The sequence below is a fragment of the Tympanuchus pallidicinctus genome, unplaced genomic scaffold, assembly GCF_026119805.1.
Source record: "Tympanuchus pallidicinctus isolate F22 unplaced genomic scaffold, pur_lepc_1.0 scaffold2, whole genome shotgun sequence".
Taxonomy (NCBI): Eukaryota; Metazoa; Chordata; class Aves; order Galliformes; family Phasianidae; genus Tympanuchus; species Tympanuchus pallidicinctus.
The window spans coordinates 40,759,674-40,774,623 of record NW_026294721.1 but is presented as its reverse complement, the minus strand read 5'-3'; the positions used below and the strand labels follow the sequence as shown (position 1 = coordinate 40,774,623).

The 14,950-nt window shown below is 37.9% G+C and overlaps 1 protein-coding gene across 1 annotated transcript in view; it reads right to left on the bottom strand.

Annotated features, from left to right (window-relative positions):
- TNKS (tankyrase) overlaps positions 1-14,950 on the bottom strand; it is a 105,886-nt gene that overhangs the window by 41,822 nt on the left and 49,114 nt on the right. The window contains exons 4-5 of the mRNA XM_052682269.1: positions 10,924-10,960; positions 9,959-10,034 (exon numbers count right to left, since the gene is read on the bottom strand). Of these exons, the coding sequence (XP_052538229.1) occupies positions 9,959-10,034; positions 10,924-10,960 (113 nt within the window). The remainder of the gene's footprint in view (positions 1-9,958; positions 10,035-10,923; positions 10,961-14,950) is intronic.

The following is a 14,950-nucleotide window of genomic DNA, read 5'->3' as shown; positions in this document are numbered from 1 at the left end:
GGTAAGGTAGAACTCTATATGGGAATTACTTGCAGTATCACTGCATCCAGGAGGGCCATTTTTGTTCCTTCATTATTTGGAATCTGTTAGGAAGTTAAATGAAAAAAGGACACATTGCCTCTTGTGAAGGCAGAGACTAAAAGAAACTGCCTCTGCAAGGTCATTTACCCAAGTCACCAGAGGGCATTCAAACATCTAGTACTTGAAGGAGCAGCTAGAGAAGAAATATCTGGGCTTGTGGACCAGACATACAGACACCAGGCATGAAAGGTTCTCACCTCAACAGCTGGATCTGTTATTTATTATAAATAATCACACGGTGGAAGATGTGATTTAAGTGTAGTGCCCAAGGGAGAACAACTGCTACTTTTGCTGGTCTGAGCTACTGAGCGAAGACGGCCAAACTCCTGCAGTTTTTTAAAGCATCTTAGTGACAGCCAGTATAGCCCACAGCCTTAGCCTTCTGCCTGTAAAACTGCAAGAGCTTACCACTCCAAGAGAGTACAATAAGACAACTTTCTTCCTTGTTTCAGAACAAATTCATACATTTTTACCTGCCTTGTCAGCCAATTAGAAGCTATATAATGTTGTTCTTTAGCTACTTGCTCACACGGTTGTTCTCTCTTTTTCAAGGAACACCTTGATGGCAGCACAACTGTTAATGAGAGCATCCTCTTCAAAAAGCCATACCACATGACTGTGGTAATCTTCATGAAGCATTAACAAAATGTGAAAGGGATGCACCCTGGAACATCCCAGAACCAATACTCTGCATTTTTTGTTGTTTCAATCTCTTCTATTTCCACTTGCTATCAAAATCTTCCTACTGCAGTCAATTATTTATTCCATTTTCTTTTCACCTCTCATTGTTTTTACCACTTCTCCCACTCTGTCTTTATGTATTTACTTTGCTTCTCTCTACCTCCAACTATAAACATTTCAGCTTCAAGTTCAGAAATAAGAAAGAAGAAATACCTCTAAGAAAATGTGGCCTTGATGGGACATCCTGCTGACAGGACATTCAAGCCAACACTTTTTATTCATTTTATTGAATGTGGGGTGAGAATGAACTCTGTTAAGAACAATATTTGCAAGTTGATTGCATTCCAGCTCTACTTCTGAGAGTGAAAAAAAAATTATAATTCATATTTTGGAATCAAATTAAAACGAAGTCTAAAATAACTCACAAAATTAGATACAAAAAGAAGTTCTTTTCTCATTACTGTGATAATTAACAAGTTTTAGAGTTTAATGCATTTGTAATCTAGTCAAGTAGACTTCATTGTTCCCTTTCAGAACTCATGCAGCCTTGCAAAATAGAGAATCTGCCTTGTACTTCATTTTAATATGCTTTGAAATTAAAAAGTTAAGTAGAAGTGTATTATACTACTCAGAAAAGACTAATCAAATTACCTCAATTTTCTTGTCCATCAATGACATTCATCATTAAGTACAATGCCATATTTTGGCACTTTCCTCACCTTTTGCTGCTCGTCTCCTCCCTGTTCCACCAACTTATTCCGCAGTTTTAGAAATGGTTATGTAAATACAATTCTCCTTGCACTTAAGTATTTGCAGTTCTTTTCATTTAGCATTAAACTGATGGCTAAACTCTCTACCTAAACTATGAAGTCAACGATGGGGTTATGCTAGCAACTGATAACTGATGAGCTGGGAGAAAACAGAGAGGCAAGGAAGGCATAAAACACAAGGGCTTTGGGAAAGATTGGTAAAATAATTGAGCGCGGCCACACAAATCTTCAGAAAGGAGAGCTATGAAATAATTAGGAAGCTTGGAAAAAATAACTAAAAGAGGTAGCTAAGAATGTTTTTGGTTTTGTTTCTTTTTTAAACAGACAGCATGAAGACTAACAGAGCTCATGACATAAACACAGTGCTAATGCACTTTTTACTAGGAAATACTCCAGAAAGAAGTCAGTGTGATTGAACAGCAAACTGAAAGAGATTACTACACTTAAGCAGGAATTATTCAAATAGCTGAATTTACAAGCTAAAGGGAAATCACAAGGATCACAAAATCTTGTGGACTAAAATACAATCAGGCAGGCAAAAATAGTTTGTGCATTGAGTAGCTGAAGGAATTTAAGCAAGCAGCAAATCCTTCTTCAAATCTATCAGAATCACAAAATCCAGCGGACAACCTGGTGGGACAAGGCAATGGTAGGCTGAAAATTCAGACAGCAGAGAGGCCACAATGAATTCTAATATCACATTCAAAAGAGAAAAACAGCAAGAAAATGGAATGACTGGCTTCTCAGTAACTCTCACGTGCAAGAATTTTGAGAGGGAAGTGACACAGAGGATAGAAGTGGCATCTACAGCACTCCCTGGAGTCAACCATACGCAGAAATGAAATGAATGAAGTCCACAGACTGAGCCCCACATACAACATAAGTATAACCTCAGCAAGCACTTTGGAGGGAAGGAGTCAAAATTGTAATAGGAGAAACATCACTGCTCAAATCTCTGGATGCTCTGTGAACAGACAGCCAAATCCAGATCACAGCATTTAATTAATGTGCATAAAATATTAAATGACTCTGCTCAAATCTACCAATCTGACTCGTTGTCTCAACAGAAGATGAACAGCATAAAGCAAGAAGCTGTCCCCTGTGGGAATCTAGTCATCAAGGGAATACAGATCAGGTATGGAAGGAAAAAAAGTTTATTTCCAATAAACTTGGAGGTATTCTGAAAAACACACTAAGACATAACAAATGAGACTTCCTGATTTTTAGAGATCAATACAGAGAGAATGACTACAGAGTCAATCTCCTCCCAATCTTCAAAAACACATTCTCTTCCTAGACACTTCGAATAGTATCTGAAAACAATATGAGAAGAGATACTTACTGAAATATACAAAATATTTGAGAAAAAGAATTTAAGAGCTCATAACAGAATCTGAGCAGGTAGATCAGTTTTACATCTTATGCAGAAAATACCACCTTGGGCTATATGCAGGCTATTAGGTGACACCAGAGATAGCAATGAAGCCAAGTCATTCATTCATACACAAATTCAAGGGACAATCATACTGTCCACTTTGCCGTGTTTGACTGATGAAATAAGAGGGGATCACAAGGCATAAGAAAGAGTACATAAGGATCACAGATTAACTGAGGCTGAAACAGATCTCTGGATAACGACTTGTAGCCCAACCCCAAGCTGCCCCCTTTTTTTGACTTGCTTTACCAAGGTACTGCAAGTGACTTTATATCTGAGATGGAATAAAAGCATACAGAGTTGATTGGCATGGAGCCCTTACTGAGTACAGCAATACAATTTAAGACAATCTATACCTCTTAAATCTCCAAAGTAAGAAAAAAATGCTATAGGGAATTTTGACAATGACACATTTTTAAAACAATTAGCTTTCAGAATAGTATTTTTGTTTTCAACAGAAACAGATGTTCTTTCTACCCTCTCTCATTCCCCAGAAAATTATCTTGGAAAAACAGATGTGCTCTGGCTCATATTTATCCCTAGGCAATAACATACTACCTAGCCATACCTCTGAGATACACACACACATTTAAATGCACACAACGTACACACAGCTAAATATATAAAAAGGGGTATAAAGATATACAATTATATAATTTAAAAATATATATGGAGATAAATGCATATGTATTTATATACATTATACGGCCCTCCCACATTCCTTTCACATCCACAAACGTGTTTTGTGGTACTTCATCAAAATCAGACTGAAGTTTAACGTAGCAAATAAGCAGATGCAGCAAAGCCTGCAGAGTTATTCTGAAATACCTGTTTTGGATGCATTCTGTGAAACTGCCTTTTTCAAGAAATATTTTCTAGTTAGTGATTTTTTAAAACCTATTATTATTAAACTAAGAGAGCATCTGTCTGAATCACGCAAATACATACACTGTCAGGATGCCTGCTTTCAACAAAAATCCTATTATTTTTGCTCTCTGATTTCTATGTATGATTCCTTTGCTCCAATCCTCCAACACAAGTATTTGGTGTTGCAGAAAAGCTGTGGGACTGGAAACTTCCGATATACAAACACGACATACAATTCATTCCAGCTGGAAAAAAATTCATAAAAGTTTAGGGAATAATATGTGTGAATTGTGACTCCAAATATTTTATTATACATGATATATGTACATGTAGAGTTCACATATATTCATAATTACTATTGTTTATGACAGAACTGCCTTGTGTCAGGTATCTGCTCCTAACTCTTTTGCTCAAATATGCATCCTTTATCTTTATAAAAGTGTCATTTTCACAATATTTAAACAATACTCTTGGTATTACATGTGAAATTTCAATAAATTATTCCAGAATATATTCAACATTCATATGAATAAAGCCCATATCATCTATAGTACAAACAGACCAATGCATTTATGTGGTATTAATTTTCATTTTTGCTGCCATAGCAAAAGAAAAACACACTCAATTGTAAAGGCTTACAGTGTCACAACACAGTTTGACCACAAATCTTTCAATAGGTGGATTTTAATTCATCTCCCCAGATCCTAGAGACAAGTTGATTACCAGAGAACCTCAACCTCTGTCAAAGTTTCTAGGCTTAACAACTGCAAAGAAAAAGCTTGTGAAAACGTGGATTGATTGCTCCATACAGATTCAGAAACTGGAAAGCAAGCCAATTTTCTTTTCAACTGCACAATTTTTCTTGAAAATAGTTGAGAACAGTCAGAATATGAAACAGGGCTTGGCAAATCCATTTACCAGCAAGAGACTGGAAGACTCTGTGGTTAAGGAAGAGGTAACTTGCCTGGTTCTGGTAGGATTAATTTTCTGTTTCTCAGCTCCTGTTTCACAGGCTGATTAAGCTGGCTATGCATACAGAGGAAGTAGTAGAGGAGAGGCAAGAGAAGAAATGCGGTGAGGGCGTGATATCCAGCACTGCATTGCAGACCTCTCAGAGATGGATTTCTTATATCTGCGACCCTGCATCCATGAACTCCACACACTGCACACAAAAATGAGTGACTGTATGGCAAGAAGGAAAGAGCTAAAGACATGGTCTCTTATAATATACGCAAAAGTCAAGTTTTTGATTTATCAAAAGGGTTCATGCAAAGGTCTGCTACTGGCATTCTGGAGTCAGGGCTGTCTAAGGACATAGGAAAAAACACTGGATAGGCACCATAATAAGTCATGAGAGCCTGGTGCTGGGAGCCAGAAGACTACAGTGAAATCAAATGAAGTAGGACACATGCCCTCTCTAGCAATGACCTCCTATTAAATACATCTATCTATCTATCTATCTATATATATTTTCTTTTTCTTTGTGGGATCATTGCCACATATACAGGATAGACCTTCACTGGCTAAGGATGGCAGTGTGTTGTTCACAGTCTCCTTACCACTAATAGCAGAAATTCCTAAGTTTCTGGTTTCAAAGAGGTGAGGCAAGAAGCAAAGCTATAGGAAGGTAAATGATGGAGCTGTGGAGGGATGGCTTTCTATACCACTTTTTGGTAAAAACCCCTGCCTTGTGCCAGACAATTTTATGTGAGACAAGCTGATGTTCACAGGTAAGACACTATGGTTGTCTCCTTTTTTCCCCACACGTGGTTCATACAAAATATAAACACAAAGAGTAGAAAAAACACACTGCCAAATTGCAGACATGCTTGTAAAACAACCAAGGCTTATATACTTGAATACTTCAGCGCCAGCATGATTCAAACATGTGGAATAGAGATCAGGAGATGGATATCATATCCAGCAAAATCCAACTAAAAAAAAAGATCCTTCCACTGCTAATAGCTACCATGTCAGCTGGATGTAGCTCACTTTGGAAAGCTGTCAAGAAACGATGTGGGAAGGAAGTCTGCCTTATAAATAACATTTTTTATCTGAATTACTAAAACCAGAATGTCTTTACTAGTTCAGACAGTTCTGTATTTTAAGAAAATAACAGATGCAACATCAATTTCTTCCTGAGACACCTTTCAAGCTTCCATAACAGCTTCTCGAAGGAAATGAGCAGGCTGAGAGATTGCTGTAACTCAACCTGCAACCCTGATAGATTTTAAGCCTTTCTTTTGACACTAACTACCTGCTTAGGTAAGCTGTGACAGTTGTAACATCAGAAATATAGCTCTCACAGCAAAAAAAAATATATATATATATACACACAGTTTTAGCTTCCAGCAGAACACAGGATCTTGCTGTTTTAGAATATTAGATAGTCGACATTCTTGGAAAATTCACCAAAGTTGGTCTTTAAAAGGTACTTCTGGACAAAAAAAAAGAAAAATTTGAGGAACAGTAACAAAGACTTTAAAGCAAATGTCTAAAGCCTGCTTACCATACACAGTAGACACTTAAATACATGGCTTGACTTTTTAACAGTGCGAAAGTTCAGTACCACCCATTAACTTCAATTGTAGCCTATCTTGTAGAAACCATTATAACTATACAATATATAAACAGAGTTTGGCAAAGCTCAGAATCTAGAGACAGTGAAATTTCAGACACACCAGGAGTATGCATGTACGCAGGAGAATCCTGTCTAAATAAGTTCCAATTTGATTCACCAAATACTTTGCAAAGCATACTAAGTAGAAGTGATGTAAAATGGCAGTCACATGTTAAATATTAACACCACGTCACAGAATCATAGAATTGCTCAGGTTAAAAAAGACCTTACAGACCATCAAGTCCAACCACAACCTAACCATACTACCCTAACTCTAACAATCCTCCACTAAATCATGTCCCCGAGCACCACATTCAAATGAATTTTAAACATATTCAGGGATGGTGATTCAAGCAACTCCCTGGGGAGCCTATTCCTGTAACATTCCTAACATCTCTGTTATTTTTCAAGTGTTCTCCTGAAAAAAGAAAATCAAACCAAAACTAAATGGCATTGAAATGACTATTTTAACTCAAGCCTAGCTTTTAGAAAACAGACTGTTTAGAAAAGAAAACATCAACAACAAAACAGCAGTTCTTTTGACACCTTTCCTTTGTATAATACTTCAATTTACATACATTGCATTGTATAGTTCGATACTTGTGCAGTACTGTTTGTGCTCTTGTTCAACAGACACACAGGCCAATACTTTATCAAGCTATGTAATGGGCGATTTTGACTAAATAGTTGTTTATCTAGGATATTACTGTTGATTTTTCTTGGTCGTCAACTGTTATTGGTATGCAATAACACTTCAGTGTATTTTTCATACAGTAGTGTATGAAAACAGTTTTCTTCTTTACTTCTTTACTTTCCCCTCTAGAAAATAATGGCAAGACTAGCAGCAGAGAGTGAATCTTCTCTTCAAACAGTTCAAGAGCTTCAGTAATGCAAACATCTCCACTGTGCCAAAGTAATCTCACCTTACTCTTGGCAGAGAAGAAATTTTAGTTTCCACTTCTTTCAATCTTGATCTCTATGCTAAGCAAACAGAGCGATGGTTATCAGCTGTACCTGTTCTAGCAGTACGTCCACTAACAATCAGACTCTACCTATCAATCCATCAATGTATTTCCAAAAGGCTGCAAGAAACACACAGCACGCAGGAAATCTTAGTTATTTCCAACACAAGTTGGTTTCAGACCAAGAAGCTACTGTCTTGATGTTCTATCCTTTTTATCTGGTTGCGATGCACACATTCCCAGCAGATTGGTGTGTAGGAAACTCAGGAACACCAGCTCTCAGCACACACGGGTAATTTAAAGACTCCACAGAAAAGATCTCCAGAAAAGAAAACAAACTGCACACATCAGTAAACAAAGCAGCACCAACCATACAGTGACTGTTCTGCTATTTTGTCAGCAGTTCTAGTGCAATGGCTGATAGATGACGCCTTCTGGAAATTCACAGACTTGAGTATGAAACATCAATACTGTGGCTCACCTTAATTTCCTCACCCACAAAACTAAATTGTTCCCTTTGCAAAATAGTGCTGGATATTTCCAAAGTGTGCAAAGCAGATTAACACACAAAGCAGAGAAATGTGCAGGAGTTTCTACAGATGTCTATGTTGCCCTCACACCCTACCGAGTCTGTTGCCTTACGCTGTGCTAAGTTTGAGACTTGAAAATCTTCAAGGATTGAAATCCACCAAGGAATGAAAAATATATCTTCAGAAATGGAGAAATTTGCAGCTAGGGGAAATCACCATAGATCACCTGGAGGCAGCAACCCCATGAGAGACTTGGATTTACATGAAAGCTATGCTGTAGACTGACAAGCTCCCTTCACTTGCAGTAGAACTTTTGGAGGTAAAATGCCCAGAACCTGAAAGTCATGTCTTAAAACATTTAACAGTTACATAGCACACTTTTCGTGGAGATTTACTTTACCTTAAAACAGTGTGCACATATACGATGAAAAGAATATCTGGTAGGCATCATTTTAAAAGCTTATCAATACAGATGGTAAGCCTTAATTCTCAAGGAGTTTTAATAACCAATACATTTGCTAGCAACCAAACACACAAGTCATTGAAGTGTCCAAATTGAATAATCTTAACTGCAGTAGGCTTGCTGAGTTTTGAGCATAAATTTCCAAACTAATTCAAAGGATGCAATAATACATGAATTTCTACTAAATTAATAAGAGCTTTTTCCCTTCATTTTAGAGTGAATTATTGCAGAAGACATATCTGCCGGGCCTGATACCTCTCCTCACCGAGAGAAATCGCAACTCTACCTTTGGCCTTAAATCAATAGTTATGGTAACTCAATTATTCAGTAATGCATTGCTGCATATCACAGCACTTATTATAGCGCAGTCCACTATTCATATCCAAAAGCAGCCTCATTTGAACAGAAAAGTCTTTAAAGAAATGAAAAAGAGAAGCTAAGTACAACGGGCAGTATGTTTAATCTTAAAATATGTGGAGTATTCCATCCACTCCAATACAGATAAACTAAATAAAGCCCCTCGTTGACTGTTCCTAGGTCATAAAGTTAACTGATTTAAACATCTAAAAGATTTGAAATTTTGATCAGTCCTAAACGTAAACAATCTGAAAACTGACTGGGTTTTCTTCCACATACTAGGCATTACAGTTGTCACAACTGAGAAAACAGTTTAAAATTGTATTAAAAATTGGAGTTATTTTCACAAGAATATCCTTAAAATCAGCAATGTCTTTTAATGAAAAGACACTGTAATCTGGTGCATCTCCACGGATTTCAGTGGGACCATGCAGTTTCATAAATGCTCTAAAAAGGGCAGAGGTCTACACTACACACCAACACACTACACAGGAAAAAACATTCCCATGCTTTCCTCTCCAAGGGTGAAATGCATGGTCGCATGAGAGACCTGATTAATAGATGCAGATTAGGAATGTTCTGGTACACTTAAAAATAAATAAATAAAAACCGCAATGTCTGAAAATCCAACAGTCTAGACAGACCAGTATCTTCATGTCTCAACCATCATAAACGGTACTATCTTCTTCTCGCTGTGTTCTTCCCTCCTCCAGTTTCAGTCTAATCCTTAATTTAACTTGTTCAAATATCTCTGACAGAGGAAGTCAAAACAATAAGGCAAATTTTAAGAAAATGCAGAAGGTGTTAATCACATCAATACACTGCCAGTCTATGTGGCAGCACATTAGAGGCTAAGCTGAATACAAATCGCCTCACTCAGACAATGTTCACACACAATAACAGCTTCCTTCCCTCAGTTATTCAAGTGCAACAGTAGATTTTGGTTTTGTCCTAGGGTCTCACTTTACACATATGCCAGGGTCTGGCATTTAAAAGAAAAAAGACAAACAAAACCCACATCTACTGACTGCTGGTCTGTCAGGTGCAACAGCATTTAATTTGATGGTTAAAAAAAATGCATCATTTAGGTTTCACCCAAATACATGGTCTGGATTTATACATCTAAGCTTCTCACTATGGTTAAATTGGACTTTCTCAAAAAACGGAAGTATAAAACAGCTATTTAACTTACCTTGCGCCCATCGCTTGCATGGCAGTTCACATTTAAAGGAGTCAATAAAGCCATCAGTTTTTCTTCATTACCACTCCTGTAAGCCGAGAGGAGGGAATTAGGAAAAGGGGAAAAAAACACAGCTCTCTGCAAAAGATTTGTTAAGGAGCTGGACATCAAAGTATCATACATTGAAATCTGTACTCTGCCAGGGAGAATGTCAAATGGCCAAAGGATTTTTTGAACATTTCAAAACCAAGGGTAATTACAGGAAATAACATTATAATAGATTATGCAAAAACACACTTCATTTATTTCCTTAACCTCATCCTATATTTTCTTTTATCTAATTTTACAGATCCTCTGAAAGCCATTTGCTGAACTGCTTGTCCTGAATTAAATACCTTTACCTAGCATACGGCCCACAACATTTGGAATAATTACATACCAATATCCTGACATTTTTCAGAAGGATAAACAGACTATAAATATGGTCTTGTGCTATGAAAAGGAAGGATGAAAGCATCGTTGGAATATAAGACTGAACTTTACACCTTTTCTATAGGCTTCCATATGTCCTCTCTGGTAAAGCCTATTTTCAAAATAAATCCCAAGATAGTAGTAAAAAAAAAAAAAAAAAAACACAACAAAAAAACCCAACAACAACAAAAACCCCTAAAGGATCATTTATAATATTTAATTTGTCCCTGAAAAGAACAGTTACAAAATGATAAAGAGGATTTTAGCAGCTTAAAGCAAAAATCTCAATATTAACCTTATAATCACCACGATGGGGGATTTCAATTACATAAACAGGCTTTCCTGTTTGTACCATACTGGAAAGTCCAAAGAGATTTATGCTAATTAAGTGGTTTGTTTGCATCATTTCATGGAAAAGCAATGATAAAACATCACTGTTCTGAAAATCTCTTTTCCTCTCCTCCTTCCACCCCCAAAATATGCTTTATATTCTAAGCAGCACTCACCTAGCAGCTTCCAGGAGTTCGTCCTTCTTGTATTCACCTAAATGATTGCAAAATATCATGCTGTTAGCATTTGGCAGAAGACAGATTAAGAAATGCAGGAGGAAGCAAATACAGAATTAAAACAGAGGAGAGGAGAAAAAAGCCCACACCCCGCTGGGTGATGGAGCTGTGACGTTAGCCAGCTTGTGGAGGCAGCATCAGCAGTACCTTGGAGACGGGCAGCAAACTGACGCATCGTCTTGTCCAATCCTCAGATGGAAAGGCTTTCTTTGGACGACCAATGACTGTGAAATCTCACGGCCAGAAACACAGTCCCGCTGATAGCGGGGTGTCAGCTGAAGACGATGTCCCCACCCCCTGCCCTATTCACTGTGTCACATTATACTTGGGAAGCATAATAAATTCTGAGACAAAAGCAAGGCAGTGCGGCTTTCTAAAAGGTACAAATTGCCGTGTTCCAAAGCCCTCGGTCTATTTCAATGGGAATATTCAACTTCACCTAGCTCTTGAGAAGAGCAACGATTAGAAAATCCCAAGCAGCCCATCATCTGCCAATTTCCAAGAAAATATGCATTTAAAATAGAAGGCACAGATGAAACTCTGTAGGAGATTTTGTTACACGACTTTGAGATAACGATATTAGAGGCAACCATTAGTAACGTTAAAGCAGCATTTACATCTGAAATTCTGAATTTAAACAGACAGTAGGGAATGGTGTTGCAACACGCAGTAAAAATTATACAAATACTTTAAGGAGAGCACAGTACCTGTGGAAGTGAGAGGATATTCTACTGAAACATGATGCGTAATAAAAGTTAAAAAGAACTGAAGTTCAGAATTTAGAAAAAGCAGCTTCATAAAGTCACAGAGCAAAGGGTATCGTTAGAGCCAAGAGACAGAGGGCTCAAAAAAAATATACCATATAACACCCGCCAGAGAATTAAAGCTTCAGATCACAATGTCGTAAGGAAAGCAGGAAGGTGAGGCCATCCTGCAAAAGGACAGAAAACCTTTGTGCTGTCTGATACGTATATTTGTAACGTGACCCCAGTGAAATACACATTGCACAGAAGGGAGGCAGCCAGGCCAAGGGAAACCCCACACCAGAGTCCAGCTACATTGCGAAGTATCCCTGGAGCAGGACTCCTCACAGTAAAAAGCCCCTACGACTGCTTTGCTCGTCTGTCAACATACCATGAAAATCATGTTAGCTTTTGGAAGATTTTTTATGCATTTCATATTGAAAACAGGCACACATAAAGGTGAAATGCCACCAAGATGCGTGTGAGGCCAGCTGCTCACTGCCATTCCCCAGCACCTCTGGGGATCCTGCAGCCCAACCCAGACATCAGCCCTATTTCTCCTTTTTATTTTTATGAAGATACAATACTGGGCACAGTGAAGTGTTTCAAATCAGTGATGAATGAAAAGCTCTGGCCAGCATGTGAATAGAAAAAAAAAAAAAGACACTATTACTTGTGCAACAATCTGAAGCAGCTGGATTTCCTGCAGGAGTTATTGGTCTGTATTGTATCAACACTTCAGAGACCTAATAGGATTAAAAGACCTGTTTACAGTGGTTTTGGCAGCGCATTTAGCAGCCCTAACCAGCCTTTGGAATACTACTACATTAGACATGTGTAATACCGTTCTTCCTTCCTTACCGCTCAGTAAGTTGTTACACAAAAGCCTGTTCTGCAAATACCATTATTATCGAAAGCATTACTGACCAAAAGGAATCACAGAATCATAGAATGGCGTGGGTTGAAAAGGACCACAATGATCATCTTGTTTCAACCCCCCTGCTATGCGCACGGTTGCCAGCCACCAAACCAGGCTGTCCAGAGCCTGGCCTTGAATGCCTCCAAGGTTGGAGCATCTACAGCCTCCTTGGGCAACCTGTTCCATTGTGTCACCACCTTCTGAGTAAAAGACTTCTTCCTAATATCTAACCTAAACTTCCCCTGTCTTAGTTTAAAACCATTCCCCCTTGTTCTGTCACTATTAATTCATGTAAACAGTCGTTCCCCCTCCTGGCCATGGCTCTGGATTTCAAAATGTCCCACTGTACACTCAAGTAAATTAGTCACTTTTACTAAGTACTTCAAAAATAAAGTATCACAGGTAGTGTTGAAGTTCACGGAAGCTATTGTTGAAATTTGTCACAGCTCTCCCACATTGTGATATGCGTTAAAAAAACAATATATTTTAATTGGCTGTTACTCTCCAAGAGCTGTCCCATTCTGCAAAGCAATATGTAACACTGCACAGATACCACACTGGCACATTTAATTAAAAAAAAAAAAAAAGCCAAATGTATCACACAGGGTTCTCTGCTCTTCTGGAACTCCTGGCATGTAACTGGATGTAGGAGCCCTTTGGCAACTTTCACAGACAGTAGGTGCAGAATGAGATGATAGGGGCATCTGAGAGAAGCTAACAAATGAAATATTTATTTGCAAAGCATTTAGAAATAAACCATGTGTGCTCATGGCAAAGACAAATTTCGAATTCTGAGCTGAAGTACAAGAATACTACCTACCAACCTCAAGCAATGCTTCTGTTCAAGAAACGCTTGACTTGAACCAAACTAATAACATCTCTTAAAGAGCTCCGTTGGGCAGGTCAGGATTTATAGATTTGCAGAAGGGCATCTTCAGAACAAAGCGCAGGTAGCAGCCTGAGCTACTTTTTCAAATCTCTTAGTAATTGCTAGCTTTGAGAGAAAAACATCCTTGCAATCACAATATCAATACAGAGGACTTTTAGCAGCAGTATTTTGTACGGCACAAAGTCTCTCTGCCAAAGATGTGAAAGTTAACATTGGTTTGCCCTTGTCACTAAAAAGATGGCCAAAACCATGATCCAACAAATACAATGAGGCAAGCAATTTTCAACTGCTTGCTCTCTGACTACCCTGGGCTGGGGATGTATGCACAAATAAGAGTACTGGATACAGCAGAATGGAAGACAAGCATGCACCAACAGAAAGCTTTATGGGCTCCCAAGGTATTCCTTTTGTTTGTGCTTTCTGGCTTCATGATAGCAACTGCAAGTAAAGGAGCACCTCTAGTCTTTCGCAGCTAGACTGCATGAGCTTTTCTCTGCCAGACTGCTCCCCTTGCTTCTTTAATCTTAAAGATGCCATTATTCTATTTTTATGCCAATTGGTGATACATAATCATATGGTATTCCTACAGCTGGGTCCCACAGAAAATTTCAGTGCAACAGAAACCAACTCCACTGTTAGTTACAAGTAATAATCTATTTCCAGTTTTAATTCACTAGAACCCTTTAAATTTACCATATGAGACTGAAATATCAGTCATATATGCATGCCTTGGAGACAGAAATTTTCTAGTCTCAGGAAAAACAGAATGAATCAGTCCTGAAGCATAATTTTGAAACAAGTAATCCTATTTCACTCTCTCTCCAAAGTGCTGAAATTGCATCTAACTACTGCAAGCTGAAAAACCTGTCTGAATGGCACAGACAGTGCTTTTTTATAAGGCAATTACACTAAGAAATAAGTTGAGGCTCTCTCTTTTTCTCCCTCTCCCACAACATTTCAGCTAACATAGAAACATGGTACAGAGCAGAAATGGGAGATTCCCTACTTGGGTAGCTACAAAGAACACAGAGACTGGAATGCAAGCAGAGTTTAGTAAAGAAATAAATATCATGGAAATGAACTAAAGCATACATTTCATTTGATTCTCCAGAGCTTCTCAGATCTAGAACTGAAGAGTAAATGCACATCCACACAAGCTATGCTTTTCATTCTAAGTATTTAAACAAATAGTCAAGTCATAATTGGAATAAGAAGCTTTCAGTGCTTGTGATAGACCATTAGTATTCTGTTTTGTTTGATTTCTTCAACATGATTTTTCTAGGAAATTACAATGTTATTTTCAATGTCACTGCTTTTGGAAGGATCTGATCACTCCATTAAAATACTCATCAATACTGCCCTCTACAGTTAACTTTTCTTATATGTACAGTAACAATTGAGACTAAAATGTGAAGT